Source organism: Opisthocomus hoazin, chromosome 2 (genome assembly GCF_030867145.1).
Source record: "Opisthocomus hoazin isolate bOpiHoa1 chromosome 2, bOpiHoa1.hap1, whole genome shotgun sequence".
Taxonomy (NCBI): domain Eukaryota; kingdom Metazoa; phylum Chordata; class Aves; order Opisthocomiformes; family Opisthocomidae; genus Opisthocomus; species Opisthocomus hoazin.
This window is the reverse complement of record NC_134415.1, coordinates 103890731-103911903: the sequence shown is the minus strand read 5'-3', so window position 1 is coordinate 103911903 and position 21173 is coordinate 103890731. Positions and strand designations below refer to the sequence as shown.

The 21173-nt window shown below is 38.6% G+C and overlaps 1 protein-coding gene across 2 annotated transcripts in view; it reads right to left on the bottom strand.

Moving 5' to 3' along the window:
* The window catches only part of BMP5 (bone morphogenetic protein 5), a 61485-nt gene that overhangs the window by 24876 nt on the left and 15436 nt on the right, over positions 1 to 21173 (bottom strand). For both annotated transcript variants that reach the window (XM_009942338.2, XM_075414649.1), the window contains exons 3-4: positions 12300 to 12492; positions 6560 to 6708 (exon numbers count right to left, since the gene is read on the bottom strand). In XM_009942338.2, coding sequence (XP_009940640.1) covers positions 6560 to 6708; positions 12300 to 12492 — 342 coding nt within the window. The remainder of the gene's footprint in view (positions 1 to 6559; positions 6709 to 12299; positions 12493 to 21173) is intronic.

Below are 21173 nucleotides of genomic sequence, written 5' to 3'. Positions count from 1 at the left end.
AGTTCATTTTCCCCCCCAGCTGCTCCAAATGGTAATGCAAGAGCCCTGCGAGCTTGCAATAATGATCTGTCTCACAGTCCTGACCTGGAGACATTGCCTCGTTTTTCCTGACCTTCAGAAAGCTGACTTCTGAGATCGCCCATGTGGATGCCAATGACACTGGTAAGATTTGTGACTTGGCTGTCTCTCCTCAGGCAGCATATATTTTATGTAAGGCATTGAGCAGACACTAATTTTGCAAGAGCTTTCAGCCATTATGTGTTTTGGCCAGATTTACACTGGCAACACAGGACAATGAGTGATTCCAAGATCCATTATTTTGTCCTGAGTCATCGAACTGAAGCAAACCACTCATTTTGTTATGAAAAACAAGCACTTATTTACTTTCAAAAGTGTTCAACAAGTCATAAAACACATTTTACAGATTAACCACTACTGCTAGGTCGCAGTAGTCATTTTGGTAATAATTTTATATATTTGTAGATAGAAATTAAAACTTTAGCGATGCAGAGAATTCATTCCTGGTTTGCAGAAAAAAAGATTTCCAGTGCCACACCTACGGTTTCCTCCTTGTGGGGAGTAATATCTGAAATGAGGATTGGGAAAAGCCTTTTGGACAAAGACCCTGAGTATACAAGGTCCAATAACATCTAATATTTGAGCAAAAACTGTCCTGAGGGTCTGAGTCTGAAAGTTCACAAAGTAGTTTTCACAATTATGTAAGAACTTGTGTGGTTTCTCATGCTCTTGAAAGCAATGGGACTTCAGAGAAAGAAAAGAATTGAGGTAAAGTTTGTCTACCAAAGCGTATATGAAGTCTTATTAAAAAAAAGAAGAGAAAACCTAACAACACAAATGTGATGGTCTGTATATAAGACATCCTCAACACTCCAAAGTATTTAGTACTGTCTCTATTATATCATCTACATTAACTGTTACGCAAGCTTTTCCTTTGGTGGATGCATTTATCTATATCAACATAAAGTATGCTTTTGAAACAAGATTCATGTGTTTTATTAACTCTTCTGCTCCCTGAAGGCTTTAAGGAATTCTGAAAAATGGGTGGTCTTAGAAGGTCTGCTTTGCATTTCCTAGGCTTCACCGCTTTTGTCAAAACTGAAGATTCAGCTTTTGTTTTTAAAATTTCACATTTTACTGTTTTTATTCAGTTCAATTGAAGGAATTTTGCCTATCTTTTTGTGTTGATATTGGTATTCATAAAGCTCTTGAAGAAAGCACTTGGGAACATGTTAGGAACCATGGTATACTGTATAATCTGCCAGTACCATGTACGCGTACACAGAAAATCAGATGTAATCATACACAAATATGCTTGCTAAGTACTTGATTTATCCTTGCAATTTAATCCACTTAATTGGGAATCGTTTGTAGGAGTTCTAGGGCTTTTCTGCATAGTCAAAAATGTGTTTAGGAAGACAATAAAAGAAGGAGAGATTAGATTAATTGGTCATCCACCAAAGAATAAAATGGATAAAAGCCTTCTGAATGAAATGAAACACAAATGTCGTTATCTCTAAAATAGTGGTGCTGAGAAGCAGATGTACCCTTCATCTGTCTGGGTAGCAGGGTGGAGGGGGAGCTGCATTGCTGTACAGCCACGACCAGTGTGCACCAGTATGCAGTGGTGGCAGGAGAAGGGGCAGGAGCCCATCTCACCTCCCTGGCACTCGTGCTTAAAGTAAGTGTGCCCTTACGAACCAAGGGTGTGTTCACATGGCTTGCTACAAGCAGGCACAAGAAAATGCTGACTGTACTTCTGACCCAGCTGGAAACAGGGGTTACACCTATCTGAGTAAATCAAAGAGCGCCCAGGAATGCTCCCAGGCGCTGGAGCTGGATCAGCTCAGGGTGGGAGGGCTCTCCTGGTGCGCTTAGGTCCTATGCCAGCTCCACCGCCAACTCCCCAGCATCCCAAGGCGGTGCTGCAGGGACTGCTTCGGGGGGGCAGCTGCCATGGGGTCACCCTGTTCTGGAGACTGAGAGAGTCATCCCTCCAGCTCGCTTCACACCACAGTATTCCTGAGCATGTTTAATTTACTAGTGTAACTTTGGCCAAAGTCAGCTCTGAACCAGAACTCATGTAGCTGTACTTAGGCAGTGCTTGAGCCCAAGCTAATAAAACCTGCTGAGGGGCAGGATATATTAGCTCAGGTTCAGTGCTGTGCTAACATGGCTATATGGCTTCCAGATGGCTCAGAATTTAGACAGAGCTATTGCCTGCCAAAGTCCATATATATATCAGTACAAATATATATATTCTAAACTTCCCCACTGTCAGGACACTGATGAAGGTGAACTCACTCGTGATACTTTGCCTTGTAAATACCAAATCCACCAAGAGACTTATCTGTAATAATCCAGCAGCATCCTCCAGAGCACCTGATGGCTACCATGGTCATGTAAGTTAGGTGTCAAGGTTGACTCTGGGCAACCTTAGGATGAGACCGATAATATTTACTGTTGTAAAGGTGAGGCCAAGGCCAATGTAAAGTACGCAGCCAACTGCCTGAAGAAGCCAGGGTGCTGCCACTGGTTGCTATGAGTTGAGAGCAAGTCAGCCACCCTCTGCGACAGAGACAGTGTGGCCATGCTGCCTCTCTGCAGGCATCGTAGGAGAAATGGCCCTTGGAAGGCCCAGGCTGAAAGCAGGAGAGGCTGAAAAAGAGGAAATTTGTCTCTTAGTGTCTCCCCCATCATCACTGGAGAAGGACCTAACCAATCCTTCCTGCAGCATGTAGGATTAGGAGCCAAATCCCCTTCCAGGGTACACATGTCGGAGTGTACCCAAATACATGTTGGAGAGAGAATTGACCTTCCCCAGGCTTCAATTGGATCAAGAAACCTATTTCTTTCAAGTTTTCCTTTGCTCTGAGAAAAAAAAATGCTTGAAGTTAGAGTCAGAGGCAGGCAGCTGAGGATTCCTGCTGCCTGCCCACCTCAAACAGCAAGAAAGCCCAAAGAAACCTTCCACAGGACAGTGTGAAAACAGCAATCACCTTATCAGCTTGGGCTTTTCAAGGTTACCACCAGTTTCTTGCCCTCTGATGTGCAGGTGAGTGGAAAATAACTGAGAGCTGCAGTAATCTGAGAAAAGGCACAGAACTACACGGCTGTGGGGGCTACCCGAGATCTCGTATTGAGAGTGGTGTATTTGGAACCTGCTCTGTTGTGTGGATCATCAAGAGTCATTGTTACATGTTATCTCCCTCTCCCATTTGCTGGTGACAACACTAGGTTCTCTTCAGCAATGATATAAACAGCAAAAGGGTTACTCTTAGAGCTATTTATACTCCTCCAGTGGAAGTGATGTTCAAACCGTTGCTAGCTTCCAATTATAAAAATGTTAAATGTTAATACAAAGGTGCTGATTCACTGGAACATGTTTTAAGGCTTAGGAAACATATGGTATATATACAGGAAAAGCGTCACGTGGAGCTTTTTGAATTGTTTCTGCATCTGCATTGATTTTATGCTGCAATTCATCTAACACCCGCATTTCCATCAGTGTGAAAATGATCACCTCTCGTTTTAAACACCATGGAGAGTTTTGGTGTCGAAAGGAGGGAATCAGCCAAAATGGGATGCTGCAGAATGTTGAGGAGACATTAAAAAAGAGAATCAAAAAAACCTGATCCTTAATTCACCACAGCCCCAGGGAAACAGTGCATTATATGTTGACAGCTTCCATATGCGTCATGCAAACCTTTATTCTTACTGTTCAAAATAAAACGTCCCATTAAGAGAAAAAGTCTACATTTCATGGTAAAATGAGGCATGTGATACCAAATACCGTCTTAAAGAAAAAAGAAAACACATTCCAATGTCATGTGGCTTTTTGTACTTTTTCAGCATTTTCAAAGGGGGAAAAATATCAATTACAACAACCAGACATTCTTCCAAAGTTGTTTTTATCACACTGTTATATTAAATAGTTGCAAATTTTTTTATTCCTCTTGTAGACATTATTATTTATGCACCATCTTCAGGGATCACCAAAGAAATATATCTACACAAGTAATTGCCTAAAAAGTCACTGAAAGACAACCGTAAGAAAGATTATTGTTAATGGTAACAATAATAATATAGTGGCGTACCGGAGTCTCAGTACCGCATTTTAAAGGTGCTGTATGAATCAATTTTAAAATTAGTATGTATGTCAGATTTGATTATCCAGGGCCCCAGTGCAGCACCTGAATACCTCACACAGAGATCCTCTGACTTCACAGAATCCCATTTAGTTTAATGGTCTGCTGCAATAGAAAGGTTAATGGATCAGGTCTTATCATAAATGTCTCTCCAGTTATGTGGCAGAACTCCTCTACCTCCCATAAACTCAATGGACAGCTGAAGGCATGAAGAAACGTGCTTCAGACCTGCGCAGCCTAAAGTTCACTTGAGCCAAGGGGAGTTTTTTTGGTTGATTTGAACCAGTCTCTGAGCTTTCATAGAAAGCTGGTTGGAGGGAAGGTGGGTGGGGTTCTCTGGGTTGCAAAATGAGACCACTACATACTGAGTCATGTATAAAAATTCATGTTCCATCTGTACACAAACATGTCATTCAACTGTTGGTGTTTCTAATAGCTTCCAGAAGTAACAGCAACCTAATAAAAATAATCAAAGCCTTAAGAGCAAAATTGTAAGAGCGTGAAAGGATGATTTTCCTTATGCTAAGCTGAAGTGGTATAGCACAGGTCTCCCCTATACTTTTGAAAACTTTAGTCCCTAGAAGGGCACTCTTCTTACATGAATAAACTGAAAAGGGAACAGCAAGTGAGGGAAGAGGGGAATTCCCATCTCACTCAAGCAGCTGTGTTGAGAAATTCAAAGAAGTGAGGCGCAGAAGGTAAAGCTGCCTGTGGCTTTGGAATTTAAAATAGAAAATTGTCTATCACCTTTCTGATCTTGGGAGTAGGACAGGGGAAATATTGACATAAACCGTTCTTTTACAATTTCTTCAGTGTATTAACCTAAATGTTTCCTTTTACCCATACAAACTTTTCTGCTGTTTACTGAATGGGTATAATTTTGAGACTAGAACCAACAAATTTCTGGTTCCAGGGTTTCTTAATGAATGCCTTTCATGGATATTTAATTTTCAAGAATTTCTGTATTTGAATCTCCTGGAAAAAAGTCAAGGATGAAGTTTATTCTGGAGCAGGAAAGCTGGCCAGAAGCCAGTCCACCTAATTTGGATGCCTGACGGAGGTGTCACCTCTCCAGAATTTCAAGGCCTTAAAAAAGGTCTCACAAAACCAGCCTGCCTGACAGAGCCGCTCCTCGTACAGCCCAAGCTCAGGTGCAGTGCCTTTGAAGGCAGGTTGAAAGCAGCAAGAACGTGGTCTACTTTGCATTGCTGTCTCCCTTTTCCACTGCCTGTACTCCCACTGTATATGCAATATTAGGTGTAATGGTCGTCCGCTCTGGTTCAAGCCTGCCAGCTCCCTTTTGAAGCACCATGCCTAAAGGAGGATGGTTTTTGCATAACTCTCGAGCAGGCAGAGCACTTGCCGAAAAACTATGAGAGGCTTTGTTCACAGCCCAGCTGAGCCTGAGGGAGAATTCAGATCAAAAACAATGAGAAAACGTAGCCAGAACAAAGAAAGAAGAAAAAAAAATTTAATCCTTACACTAGGGTTTCTTCTGCTACTCATTAACATTGTGTCAGCTAAGGTTTAGATTAACTGGCATCATAGATCCCTTGACCTCTGACATAAAAAGCTTTTTGACAAGAAAGAGCTAAATCTGAAGGTTTGCTTGTAAAGTAGTATGGATTAAGCGAACCATCACAGAAAAAACAGTATATAAGTCTCTTTTTATTAGTTTCTAAAGACATCTAAGTAAAGAACATTTCTTCTAAAAATATTATTTTTCACTGGGATGCATTTTCACTTTTTAATGAAGAGCATAATTGTGAATAATATAGTAGCTTAGTAAATTTGTACCAAAAAGCCCCACAGATCTGACTTCAGTTTTGCCAGTGTTCTTTCTAATTTTCAGCTAATCAAATTTTTCAAGATAACTCATTTCAAGGTAAAAAAGTTTTGAAATTAATTTTTTTTTTCAAATTATAGAAAAGCGATTCCCATGTTACCCTCTTGTTGACCTTTCTCCAACATCAGTACCAGCTGCTATGAGATACCTCCTGAATTGTACTGAGGGTTTTTTTATACCTTTCTCCATGCTTCAGCCCAGAAAATTCTTTAGAATCTTTCTAAAACAAAAATTCCACAAATCTGCTTGAGTTTCCTGAATGTAGTCATCACTGGAAGAACATTAAAATGGAACTTCATTTTTTGTGTAGGAGCTTTTATTTCAAGCTTCATTTCATTTAACTTGATTCAGTTAGCTTTATGATTGCCATATTCTACAGAATTAAGAATAATAGAAAGCTTGCAGACTATAGCTATGGCAGGACAAAACTTTTGTTCTTTTCTTGTAAACTCTTGGTGAGTTGTCCCCCAGTCAAGCTAAAAAACACCCACCCAGAAAAGGTTCCCAGCAAGAGATGACAGGAGTATATACAGCATTATGATCTTACCGTCCCCAGTTTCAACGCAGAGTTGCAAACCCAGGTTGTTCTGTGGATTAATCACCCAGTGATTGCTGGTCGCAGTGATGTCAAACACAAACCAGCCCACATCAGAAGCTTGAGCCTTTCTTGTGTCTAACAGGAACAAGTCTGCATCCCTAAGTTAAAAAAAATTGAGAGTTAAGGCATTCAAATATTATTATTTTTTGTCTTTAATTTCCTTGCTGACAAGAACTTCCTGGAGTCCAAATGAATAATCCTTTGACATATCCTCATCACAACACAGTACAGCATGTGCTGTAGCTAACATATAATTGTTAAGTATAACACAGGTATTTCTCCTGAGAGGCCTTTCTGAAATGAGTCTCAGCACGTGAAAACTACAGCTCTTGAAAAACTGAAAAAGCTTCCTGATATAAATACATGAAATATATAATTGAATCTGTGTATAAAGGATTCATCTTTCAGCACTAGAATGTCTCAGGAAGATCAAGTTTTATAAACCATTTGGTGTAAAAGACAAAAAAAAGTCAAAATCACGTTCCGATTTCAACTAAAATTCAAAAGCATAGCATTGCTAAAAAAAATCTGTTATTCATAACATATGACAGCAGCTATGTCATATGACAAAACATGAACAGATGACAGTTCAGACAGTTACATGTTAGTAGAAATGTTTCGAAAATATCAAAGTAGCAAATTTACATCTGTTCAATAATGTAATTATAGCATTTTAACCCTCAGTTCCCTGGTATATTCTTAAATTTGTTCCCATTAAATCTTCTGGTAATTCAGAAGGGCTGCTCAGGAGACGTAGCATAATCACATTACTAAATGTTTAGCATGAATTATTTTTTTGTTCTGTTTTCACATATCTCCTCACACAATTGGTTCCAGAACCAATTTAAACCTAAATCTATAGTTAAAGAAACCTATCTCTTTTCTGCCATAAATAGTAATCAAAACAATAATACACAAGAAAAAATATTTTATTCTAAATGTTGACTGTCCAAGTCAACTAAAGACAGAGCTGACTTACACAGAACTTGGAATCATATTGTTACCTGACAGACAGCATGAATATATGCTTAAAGAAGTAAGGTAGAAGAAATAATAGGCTTTGTGTATAAAAACTGGTTTTAAAATTATGATGGTCCTGTCACGGTATTCTTCTGTTGCTTAATCATAACAACATCGTAGGAAGTTACTGTCTTATCTAGACTAAACACTGTAAATGCACCTGGAAGGTGTGATACTGAAAAAAACATCTCATGTGGCTCTTGAAACTGTGGTTGTTCAACACTCAGGAAAATAAGACCATATGGGCTATGACAAGCATATGTTTACTTGTATGTGAGAAATATCTGCAGAATCAGGTTAAAGAGCTCTGAAACTATAGAAGAGGGATTTTTGAAAAAAAAGAATATTGAAAGGGTTTTCTTTCAAGTCATGTTTTTTTTCTTCTGTTAAGGGACAATCTTTTTCTGGGCTCCTATCACTTCCATTCCAGTAGAACTGTGCTAATGACCACACAGGGAGAAAACATACACTCTCCCTTTGGAGCTAACATGCAAACAATCTTACAATTCAAAAGAGCCTGACCTGCTATGCTTGCACTGAACAAATTAACAACGTACCACAAGCTCATAAATAGTACTCTCTGGAGTCTTAAATACCAACTTTTTTCTCTAACAAGATGTTTTATCGGAACTTTAAAGCTGAAAGGTTTAATACTGCGACAGTCTTTAAGATGCTTATTTATAAATATTCCTTGTATCATTCAGCAGATTTAATAGAAAACTGAAAAATTGTTTGGAATATAAAATATTACAATATTGTAGTGCTACGATTTCATATTTGCCTTGTCTCCTCCTAGAATACATAATTGCTTTCCCATATAGACTCAGCTCCAAGCTTTGCTGGAACTGATACGAAATATTCACAAGTCAGGATGCACAATGCCTTGTGTGCCAAACCAGAATAGGGCACTACTAATGGTACAGTCCAGCAATCCCTGTAAAGGACGAATTGTCCCTGTGGATCTCTCTTCAGTGGGATTTAATTATTTCATACTGCAGCAGAAACTCACACCAAAGTGTCTTTGGCATTGATATGCCAATCTTCTTGTCTGCCTTCCTACAATCATAGTGATCTAGCTAAGATTACAGACTCGAAGAGGCGGATTGTTCTTATCCATTAACTCAGCAAATGAACCAAAAATTACTTGTGGGTACTTAGAGAAAACTAGAATTGATTCTCGAGAACACATAGTAGAATAGAGAAAATGTCTACGGACCAATGCTAGTGACTTAGCCCATGTAACAGCAATTTACTACAGAAATGCAAAGTATTTGTCAGGAAAAAAACAGCTTTTTTCTCAATTGATATAAACATTGGGTGAAAACCTGATCCCTGAGAAGGCAGTGAGAGCTCTGGGATCAGGATTCCCCCATTAGCTCGTGTCACTCACTCAAACTTCTCATCACATTTTGTGACATTTTTTAAATTCTCCTTTATTTGTGAAAAGAAAAAAAATCATCACACTTAAAATGAAAAACAGCTGCAAATTTTGGCTCTAATTTTAAAAAATATTTCTCTTAAAAAAATAGCCCACAACACATAATAAAAAAGTAAGACATTATGTCGTAAATAACCTGAAATGCAACAGTGAACACATCCAGGCAGAGTACAGCTGATTTGCTTTACCTTTATGGGGGCTGTTTAAGTTTAGTGATCTCAGTCTGGTCCCAAATGGCCAGCTGTCTACAGCAGAAATGCTACCACAGTCAAGAATTTCAGCAACGAGGCTGCGGGCAGAACGTCTAAGAAGCTCCAGATCTCCTGGGTCACTTAAGGAAGTAGAGGTGGAATAAACCGTCTATATGTTCCTTGAAACCCAACAAAATTTTCAATCAGATCAAATCATGATTACTGTGTAACAGGCCATCCCCACAACGCTGCTTCACCTCTCGCCTCATTCCAGAAAGCTGCTTTAGTATCTTAATGCCACTTGAGGATTCCCTAATGCAGGAAGAACCCTTGGGGTTTAAGTTAAATGAGTGGCTAGCTGCCACCAGATCATGAACAAGGATTTGGCCTGTTGGACTACATTACTTTCGTCATGAGAAAAGATCTGGATAGGAGTACATTGGCAGGGCTATGTAAGGAAGTTTGCCTTGCCATGGGCTGTGCTTTGCACGCTTGCTCAGAACAAATAGAAAATTTCAATCCCAAAGACTGTCATTTCAGCAAACACCAAGCAAATTCAGTACACACACACTTCAGTGGCCATGCTGCCACAGAGGCAGAAAAATGTCTGAGGCTACAACATAATCCGTAGTCTGCAACTCAGAAACCCTAAACCCTGACCACTCCTTGCTTCAAAGCATGGCAGGACGCTGTTTGCGATTGCAGAGCCTTGTCAGACACTCACATCTCCTGTTCAGAGCAAAGCAGGGTGGCGGAGCAGCATCAAACCCAGCAGTTTTGCTGTGGTATGGCATGAATAAGGAGTGTGGGACATTACAGAATCATAGAATGATTTGGGTTGGAAGGGACCTTACAGATCATCTAGCTCCAACCCCCCCTGCCATGGGCAGGGACACCTTCCACTGGACCAGGCTGCTCAAAGCCCCATCCAGCCTGGCCTTGAACACTGCCAGGGAGGGGGAAGCCACACCTGCTCTGGGCAATCTGTTCCAGTGCCTCACCGCCCTCACAGTTCTCTCGTCCTCATGTTCTGCAGTTGCAGCTTCTGTAAATGTTGCACCTAAATTCTCATGTACATGTGTAGGACAAACCTGAGGTGACCAAGTCACGAATAACACTAATGAAGTCTGGGCCCCAAAACAAAAGCTGTGGTTTTATTTAAAAAAAAAAAAATATTCTTGGGAGCTCATCTGTCTGGAGGTATCAAGAAGTGGGTGGTAAAAATTCCTGGTTTCTAATTGGAACAGTGGAGAGCTTGTGGTCTTCTCCCATCCTGGCCCACTGAGACGTATGCTTGTCTATACTCCTTATATGAGTAGAGACTGGCAAAATCAACAACAGGAGGGAAACACTTAGTCTACATCTGAGATTTCTGTAGTTATACTGGTGAAATCAAACAGGTGTGTATTGTTGCACATGCCCCTTTCCAGAATCATGCTTCCATTAGAAGACATGGGGCTTTTATGTTTATAAATAGAAGTATAAAGCTTTTATAAATTTGTGTTTATATATTGAAAGAAATCAAGAGCATTCTTTAATGGTTTCACAGAGAGAGTTGTCATTGTAACAAGTCAGGTAATACTGAAGTGTGATCTTGCTTCAGAGTAGTAAGCAGTTTTGCTTTGTCCAAAATAGAATAGAAACCACTTACTGGGAAAATATTAAAAAAAAATAAAAATCAAATTGATTAGAAAAACTAACTTTTCCCATTAGTTCTTAAGAAAAGTCTGTTGAGTTTTCAGGTGAAGACCTTGCATCACCCTAGCCTTGACCTCTGCTCTTTAAAAAGATACATTTTGTTCCTTCTCATTTCATTCCTTCCTCCAAGAAATTTCTTTTAGAACTTACATCAAAAGAATTTTTGCAAGCTGAAGATAGATGTAAAAAAAAAAATCCCGCACTGTTTTGTTCTCGCACAAATTTACTAAGAAGGCAGAAGGTATTCCGGAAGGATGGGTGCTTCTCTCCTGTTAGTTCTGCTCCATTGGTATAAAATAATTCCCTTTTTATAGCCAGAAAAATTTTATGACTTGATGTTCAGAGATCTCACCCGGGAGGTACAAGCTCAAGCTTCTTCGGGCAGACAAGAGATTTGAACTCTGGCCCAGCCCTCAAGTTAGCTGGTGATGGGGCACTTCTTTCCCTCTAGAATACTCTGCAAGTTTAGGCTGCCATTTTCTTTGCTCTTGCTAAATGTGCTCATGACAGAAATGTTTTATCCTTTTCCAGATGAGAGAGAGGATTTTTTCCACTTTTCTGAGAAAAGACATACACTAATTTAATTTCAAAACCTAAATTTTGGGCGTGTGTAGCTTTTTTCAGAAGCATCTTGGAATTGCTACTTGTTGTCAAGGGGAATTTTCAGGTGTTTGGATACTTTGCCTGGTGAAATCTGGTCATTTACTCAGGTCTTGCAGAGTCTTGGAAATATGTCGCACACAGAGCTCTGCAAACTCAAATTCAGAGATCTGGTCATCTGTAACATCATATTTGTTTTAATTTTCAGTTATGGTGAGCAACATGTGTTCAGTGTGCATATGTCATCTTAAAGTTAGTGCATGACTGTATCTTCTAGTGACATTCTGCAGAATATTAAAACACATGCAAAGAAGCTGTGCTCCTTCAAAAGCAAACAACGTTGAACCATCTATCTGCCTTTTAGGAGCTAAATGGATCTTGGCTGGTAGTACCTCAGTGTCAGCAAATGGTGCATTTCCCAAATCCAGATGCTTAAACTGTGCATACGACTTCACCATTTGCTTACTGAGAACATGAACCCTCATCCCCTCTGTGCACGGGCAGAGTATTTGGTGTGATTGGACATTTATCTCTTCATAAACCTTGAATAAATTACCTTGAAGATAAGTTTAATTCTTGCTCAGTATTTGTTGTTGTTGCCTAGGAATTAATGCTGCACAAGCTGCAGCGATAGCAATGCTGCCTTGCCAAGGGTATGCTTATGATCAGTTATTGCCTCCCTACTTAAGACAGAAAGATGAGACGTTATTAAACACGTGATGTGTTCGTGCCAAGAGGGTACCTGTTTGGATACTCCTTGATGATCTGATATATGCTGATCTGAATGGTTTCGTTCCCAAAGCGGCTGTTGCTTCGGTCTTTGTATATCCGGAATTCAGCTGCTGTCACTGCCTCCCCGTGTGGGATTTCAGTAAGGTCAAAGCGAAACTCTTTGTAGTGCCTTCGCTGGTGGGAGAAGTCCTTGTCCCTTTCAACTGCGAGAAAAAGAGGTGAATGTAAATTAAAGATGTGAAACGAATGCCCATTTCCTATGATTAATGGAGCGTTCCCTGTGCTTGGGAGTAAACAAACAGGACAATATAAAACTGTGCAAATAATAAAACCACAAGCCCAGACATACTTCCAGTTAAAGGAAATTCCACCAGCCCAGCGTCTTCAGTTCAAAAGAAAAAAAAACCCTCAGTGGCTTTTATACAAATTCCAGAAGCTGGAGTGGAAAGAATATCAAAAAAAGCTGAAAGAGGTCATGTTGTAAAGTGACTAGAAATATGGACAAACTAAAAGCTGCAAAAGGACTTAGGACTTCAGTCTAGTCATAAGCACAGCAGTAGTAATGTCAGAGCCGTAGATGACTTTGGAAAACACAAATTGACGCTAATAACCAGATGGATGAGAGGAATGCTGCTCATTTCCACTTAATATAATAAATTCTGACATGGTACTAAAGTGCACTGTGACAACTATATATTAAAGAAGCAGTTACATCATACAAATTAACACTTGTTGCACTTTAATGGCATAAGCGTCATCTTGCTAGTGGTCAGAAGAAGGAGACATGAATCAGGGCTGAGTGGTTCTGGCACCCCAGCGGCAAAGGGACCACCACTCCTGGCGTGGCAAGTCCCTTCAGACCTACTGTGGGTGTGCAGGTACAGCTCCCACTGCTTCTGACACTGCCGCAATTTGAAATACAAAAGTTAACCTCCTCATTGCTTAATTCAGGATTGCACAGAATTATAAGGTGGAGTAAACAGACAATTTTATTTTGTTGGAGTTTACAACTGATTTGGGGCTAATTCCACTGTCTGTTGCAGTTTGGACCCTAAGTTAGGAGTCACTTTTGCAATGGAATACGTGTTTTCATGTGTCAAGGGAACCTACAGGCTACAGTACTGGCTGGTGATCATTTTATGGGATGAATACTTCAGATTTTATGGATGTGGAGAGGAAAATATCCATGGTTTCCACTGCCACAGAGTGCAAAGTATCATTCACCTGTGAAGCACCTGTGCTCTGTGAGAAGAGAGAACTTCTCACTTCTGGAGAAGTTCCACCTCCCTCGTGAGACAGGTGCTTTGCTTTACTGATGGCGGACAAAGCCTACAATGCTAAAAGCTGGGATTCAGTGTGGATACAGCTAAACATTCACAACTGCACTCAGCTCCACTAAATGCTCCTTCCTATAACCCCTGCTCTTTTATTACCTTTTAATATTAACAGTCCTCAGATGTGAGCAAGGAACAGGGTCAGTTCTGTCAAAGCGCATATTTAGATTACTAAATGTTACATGTATAAAGAATAAAAACTGTATGTCATTTCAATGTACATGTATCTGTATGTGTGTGTAAAGATATATATATTTGTATATAAACATGCATATGTGTATTATTATAATGTATATGTGGTCTTACAAAATAGAAATGCACCAAAAGAAAAAAAAATATGTTTTGGGCTTGCCATATAAGGGTAAAGACACAGACATGTTAAAGTCAAAGCATTTGAAGGAAAAGTACATTATTTTCAGAGCAGTAGTTACTAGTTAAGTCACCTGTGGCCATGTAGCTCGTCCCTTACAGTACACTTCCCTTTCAAGCTTTCAAAATGTAAACTGTTCTTGTTTTCATTAGCATATATTTTTTTAAAATGTACAAATCTACGTTGCCTTAAGAACCACCAAAAATAAAATATATAGGCTATAAGAACACTTTATCTTCGGTGAAAATGAACTTTCTCCTGGCTGACAAAAGGAAAATTGTCTGCTAACTGTGAGGTTTCCTTGGCTCAAGTGAGTATTTAGCTTACATGGATTTGCCATCGTACACTATGTAGAAAAAGTAAAGCAGAAAAGAGGCAGAAGCATGTAAACTGGCTGCTCTGTACCCAAAGATGAATGGGCTGCTACTGAAGAGAAACAGGATACAGGCTATTTAGCAGCTCCACTGCCCGGTTCTAAACTGTGAGATATATACAGAGATCTGACTTGAGGTTTGGGGTTTGTTTGCCCCCTTTTTTTTTTTTAATGTCTATGTAAAGCCTTTCATTTCAGAGGGAACTTGGCAGAGATTAGCATATGCAAATGCATTGAACCTGGGAGGATTCTTCTAATGCAACGAGTCTGCTGCAAGTTTCTAAGGTTATAACTGAGCATTTTGAAGCTAACATCAAACAGATATGTCAATAACCTTTAAATGAAAAATATATTAAAGGCAGACTTAAAGTAGCAACCTTTTCTGAAATCTCTGGTTAGTATTTTTCAACAAGTATTTACCAGCATGTGTGGGTAACTAAGCACTACTCACAGTGAGTAAGCACTGGAGAATTAGACGCTGAATAAAGGGTTTAAATGCCAGCACTCCTGGCGTGTTTCATTTTTATTTGGGTTTGAGGTTTCCTTTTGTCTAGTTTCTCACAAGTACTTTCTAATTAGTAATATTAGTTTGGAAACAGCAGTTCTCTCCCTATGTTATGGTTTGGACAGAAACCTCTACAATACCCTGCGATAGCATTGGTGGGGGTCTCTCAGGACCGTTCACAGCTGCTGAAAGAATACTGATAGCCGCTTCCCGATGAGCTCAAAATTAATTATTACAGCTCACACAGATAGTACTTATCTGTGTTTCCACATATACCCAAGGAAGCGACAGCACTGCCATGTGAAAGGGACACAAGTTAATAATTTCCTTGGGTCAAGGCAGCATTTACAGGCAGGCCAGGACCTGGGCGTAGCAACAGCCTGCAGAAGTGAAGGGCTGTAGGAAGCAGGCACTGAACGCTGTGGAAAACCGTGAGTCTAGGGAGGTCCCCCTCTCCACGGTGAAACCACAATCTCAAGCTGCCGATTTCCGACAGTCAACGTACAAAGGATAAAAACAACTTTTACAAATTTAGACAAGTTAAGATCTTGCATCATATAGTAGACTCTAAAAAAAAGCAGTGATGGTGATGTTGCAACAATGACTAATGGCTAGAATGATAGCCAAGTTATAAAAGTGAAATGTTATTTAAGGATAATAAGTGTTTTAATACTGAAAATAATACACAAGTCTTGATCCCTCCTGCATCTAATAAATGCCTTGGCAGGGAAGACAGTGAATCCTCAGCAGGGTATCTCTCAGGTCCTTTGTCCTGCTGATATGGCATGAAGTGCAGGGGGGCACCATGTCTCAAATATTTTTATTTCACATGCAAGAGCATTCCAACATTGGCAGTCTGAAAAATACAGGTTAAGATTTTTAAGTGTTCAGTTATTCCAGAGTGTTCACATGTCATTCCAGCTCTGCTCAGTTCATCTGCCAAAATGCATCTCTGTGGGACCGATCACAGCATCTAAAACATCTAAAAACCCATTGACCAGAAAATCAGGAAGTCCTTTTTCAACGATTAGAGGAATATAAATTTTTCTAAGTAAAAATAACTAGAATATTAGGGTCAATGCTGATTACAACAAAATCCTTCATTTGCTCTCATTGATCAGGATTATTAGCATCAACTTTTTAAAATGTTATTTTTATACCGCCTGAAACTAATATATTCAGCACTATGGTTACATCAGACAAATTATGGCTCAAGGGAATATTACAAACACCTGTGTGTAACATGGGAAAGAATGATATTTTCCACCCATGTGGCAAACTGATGAAATATTCATACTGTATTAGCACTGAGCCCAACTCTAATAAGAATGAATAAAAATTTACAGTAAAAAGATATTTTGGAAAAAGGGTCATCTTTTACACCAAGAGAAAATATTATGCACTAATTTCCATTAACAAAAGTATTTATCTCCTGGAAAAAAAAAAAAAAGCACATATATAGATGGACAGTATAATAAGTAATCGGTATTTTACCAATTCTGCTATAAATGTCTGATTAACTGTTGACTGAGCTTAAAAAATGTAAATAAGGGCTAGCAATGAGTTTAGGTCATAGTGCATGAGGGACTAATAGATGTGCTCTTTCATTAGTTATTAGCTCCCCACTGACATGAGCTTTGCTTTTCCTGAAGAGGCTGGTATGTGTTGACATGTAGGGAAAGTGAAAGCTGCTTTGGCAAACCAAAGAACAAACCAAAGATATATTGTAATAAGCTGATTTTACAATCTAAGATCCCAGGATCCCGACCAGATTCACAAATAATGAAGCCTCACTAATCAACTTAATGTCACTGTTTAACTACTAAATACACATGCCAAGGCAAAATGGAGGGTCTTACAGACCAGGCGTAACTATAAGGGGGCATTTACACTAATCTCACTGATTTTCACTGTTTGACTCTGAATTCTTTGTGTAAGCACTGAGTAAACCAGCCAGTTTTAATAACTTCAAGGTGATAAAGGTTACAGTAAGTTGATACACTACAAACGACACTCGTTTACATCTTGAATATAATGAAATGATAGTTTATCTACAGTGACCACTTGTGGTTATCTGACAAAAACAGGTCAAAGGTTCCAGGCGTTTTCTCCTGAAATTACTCAGTGCTGCCTCTAATGACTGATAATTGAAAGCAGAGGCTGGAAATATCAAATGTGGTAGGTGACAGATAAGCAACAGATTAATGCAAGTACTCTGTTACAGGACACTAAAAGGTCAGAGGCCCTAGGAATTAGCTATTGTGCTACTGTGAAAAGACAGACATCAAATAGCTGTTTACCTCATTCTTGCTCTTCTCTCCAACATTCAAATTCTGGAATCATGTTCTCTCTTCCATGATTAGAGTATTTAAAGTGACTCACTTCTTACAAAATAAGGCAACAAATGTTTTGTAGGACATGTGGATAGGAGAAAGGATGTGATGCTAGAGCAGAATGAAGGATTTAAAGAAAAATCCAACCAGCTATGCTAGGTGTAAATATTTAATGAAGCGCATAAGAGAGAAGTCAAGAAGCACATTCATCGGAACGTCATTCTTAGTTGAGGAGACCAGATAACAGATTTTTAAAAATATATTTGAAAATTTTGTAACTTTGTTTAGGCTTTTACATTGTAGAAAATGAACATTAGTTTTAGAAACTTAGATTATCTCAGCAGGTATATCTTTCATCTTTTACTCTGGAAGGCCTAAAAATGCAAACTTTAATTCAAAGTCTGTCAAAGTAAAAAGCAACCTTTTCATTCTGAAATAAGAACTTTGAATAAGAACTACAGTTTTCTAAAAAAGATTTTAAGTCAAGTGGATTTTTAAAGTCCAAACGTGATGAAAAATACTTTCCCAAAAATTTAAAAAAATACAACAAACAAAAAATGTAAATACTTGTCGAAGCACTACTGCTTTAAAAGGTTTAATCTGTTTTATAGAATGGTAAGAATCCTAATCTGGACTCAGGAATTCTATTTTGAGCTAGACATTGAAGTTGATAAAAATAGTCACCTCTCCTTAAAGCACTGTTTCGAACACCAGAGATGGCTGCCTGATACAGTCAGTGGAGAGACACTTCTGTTTGTTAAGGGTCAGCTGTCCTGCACCAGCCAGTAAGAAGAACAGAGCAGTTTATCTACATTTCCCCTTTAGTCATCTGCAGTTCCAGAGAACAGGACTAAGAGATAGCCCTTGCTCAGTCAAAGGACATTTCAATCCCTATCAGTTGCTTTCCATGACTGTATCCTAACTGCCAGGATGCTGAGTAGCCCAGCAGTGGGACAACCTGGGCCACTGCACAGAAGAAATGCAGGGGCTCGGGGTCAAATTGAGAATGAAATAAGTTTTTGTGTCCCCATCTGTTTTTTTATTCATTTGATATTAGGCATCTACTAGATAATCATTCAGCTGAGTGTTTCAACTACAAAGGTTCAGTCACACACCCCCTTGTTTGCTCTTTTAGTACCAAGTATTCTGAATTTCTTTTTACCCATTTTCATCAGCAAAGTAAGGGAGGGCTGGTCCACCCACGCATATTTTGTAGCCCATAGTTAGGGAAAGGTGGTGGTTTAGGCTTAATAACCCTTCATTTCCATCCCCATCTCCCTCCCCAGGCTGATGTGGGAAAATGCATTGTATGGGGTTCAGTCATGTCCACATGTCTTGGGGGTGTTCAGATTTTATCTTCTGAACTGAGATCTTTTGCGAACTCATATCCAATCAGAATGAATCAGCCCATACTCAAAGCCCAAGAGCAGGCATTAAAGAATCCCTTAAGTCAAAAATGTAGGCAGGGGTTGGAAATAGGTATCCCCAAAAATACATTCCACATATATCCTAGCTTAAACAGGAAACTCGTTCTCAGAATCATAATCCAAATTGTGATCCCTTTCCAACTGAGGTAAAACTGTTTCCGTAATCAGTAAGAATGTTTCTTAATTGGAGAGGGTAAGTCTCCTGCAACTTTGCTTTTCTTTCATTGCAACAGTCCTGTTTCTTAACAACTGCTTTATTGCAGTACTGTATATTTGAGTTTTTCTGTATTTATTATTATTAGACTGGTTGTATTTAAAGTAATTATAGATTTATAGATGTGGTTTTGAAAGAATGATGTAAATTGCTTTTACATAAAATATACTTTGTTATTAAAACACAGCAGAAATCTTGATAGGTCATATTCTGAAGCAAGTTACACTGCTGTAAATTTAAAGTTACTTCACTAAACTATTTTCAGTCAGTTACTGACATCAATGAGCAACATTTGGCAATTTTGCATTACTAAATTGGGGACAGTTTGAAAATTGTTTGATGAAATGCTGTGCAGTGAGTGGCAGTTTTTAATAAATGAAACATCATCTATTGTTTATTGAATACAGACTTTTAATGGTAGAATACCCCTTCCATGATTGTACAGAATTACTGAACTGTATGAATTGAAAAGTAATTCAAGTCAAGATAAAGTCAATGAAAAAACCTTCAGTGACTGCAACAGAATCTAGAGCAAGAATCAAAATGAAAACCATAATTAAAAAAAATAATAATAATGCATTGCCTGGATTTTTTTCAAGCACATATTGGTTTTCTTTCTTTATCCCTCATAGAAGAAATGTATTTCAATATCCCATATTTTATAGAACAATGTTAGAGTAATCACATATCTTACCCAAACATTTAGGGGTAAGATATTGCAATATCTTTTCAGAATGACCAGGAAAGCACTGTTCCATTATTAAAATTTAGAGTTTTTAATTTTTTTGTTTTAGTCAGTAAGATCTGATAGATTTTTACCAATTAATAAAATGCACATTTGAAAAAGCCAAAATGGTTTGAAACACTATATTGTTATTAAGGTGGATTTTGAAATAATGTGATTTCTACCTTCTAATCCCCTCAAAACGTACATGCAATGTATTCAACTTTAGTAAGAGATAGGCAGTAACTAGGCATATAATGGAAAAAGTTACAAAAAATATAGTAAAATATAAGTGAATATGTAAAAGAATAAATTTCATTTTTTCATTAATTATTTGAAGAGTTACAGCTCAGTTAGTAGTTAAAAGCTTTCAGCATTCACCCTCAGCAGGAAGGAGTTCCCAGGGAATGTGTAACATTGCCTGCCAGCAACTTTTGTAAGCACAGACCTAAAGAAATACCTCAACCAAAGAGGCACAATTGAGCTCAGCTTTCTCACGGGTAATCTCCCAGGTGTTCTGTAAACTGTGAGATTGCCTATGATGTCTTCTTGTTACTTCACACCAAAATATGGGATAAAATAGGTGTTTTAATGAAATTGCTGGTCTTCATTCAGTTGCCAATGTTTTGTTGAAAAATTCAATGGTAAACATGTGTTATTCATTCGATTTACTCTGTATCTTCCAAGTCAAATGCACTTGCTCAACAAGTCAAAACAAGTGCTACACTGCAGCTGCTCCAACAATAATTAAATGCTGGAAGGCTTTCAGTTGTTGATACAGAATAAGTGGAAAAGCAACACCCTGCTTTTCTTATGCTGGTTTGATTCTGGCCAGTGCAAGAGTAGGGGTGAGTAAGCAGAAGAAAGAGATTGAGTTTTAGAAGTGAACAGAATTCTGAGTGTCTAAGCCTGGATATTATCATGATCCTAACATAAAAGATAGTTGACAAAGTAATTCCTCAAAATCTAATTTTTCTTCTGGTTTTGACAGCATAATGCACTGCATCCTTCAACCTCCCGAATGCAAAACTTTCACTCCAGTTGTTCAGTTGTAGCACAAAGCACAACAAAAGATACACTGCACATACGTGTTTTTTAATTGTACTGAGTGGTAGAATGAATCTCATCTGAATATTCTTCCATAAATTTTAAAGTTGAAAGTCCAGCTGGTAATGGCTTCTAGGATTAATAGTAACAGATCATATTTGGACCTGTTTTGTGCTGTCAGGGGTAGTGTGTGCCAAAAGAGCGAAGTATCACAATCAAGAGTCTGGGAGGAGGCAATGAACTAAAAATCTCATGCAGTTTCCTATATTGAATGTAATAAGAAGGACTCTGTGATTTCTTAATTGCTTTAAGTCACACTGTATTACAAAGGCATTTCAATCACAAATACCTGTGTTAAAAAGACATATCCACTATATTTTTGATTGTTTTCATTTTCATCAGTGATAAAAAATTTTTGCTTGAAAAAATAGAACAGACCAGAGAAAAGATCACTGTGTTATGTAGTTCTGACCTAATGCATTAGATAAATTATCTAATCCCTACACCACCATGCCTGAGGTTGTTAATTTTGTCTGCATTTTCAATTATGTCTGTTT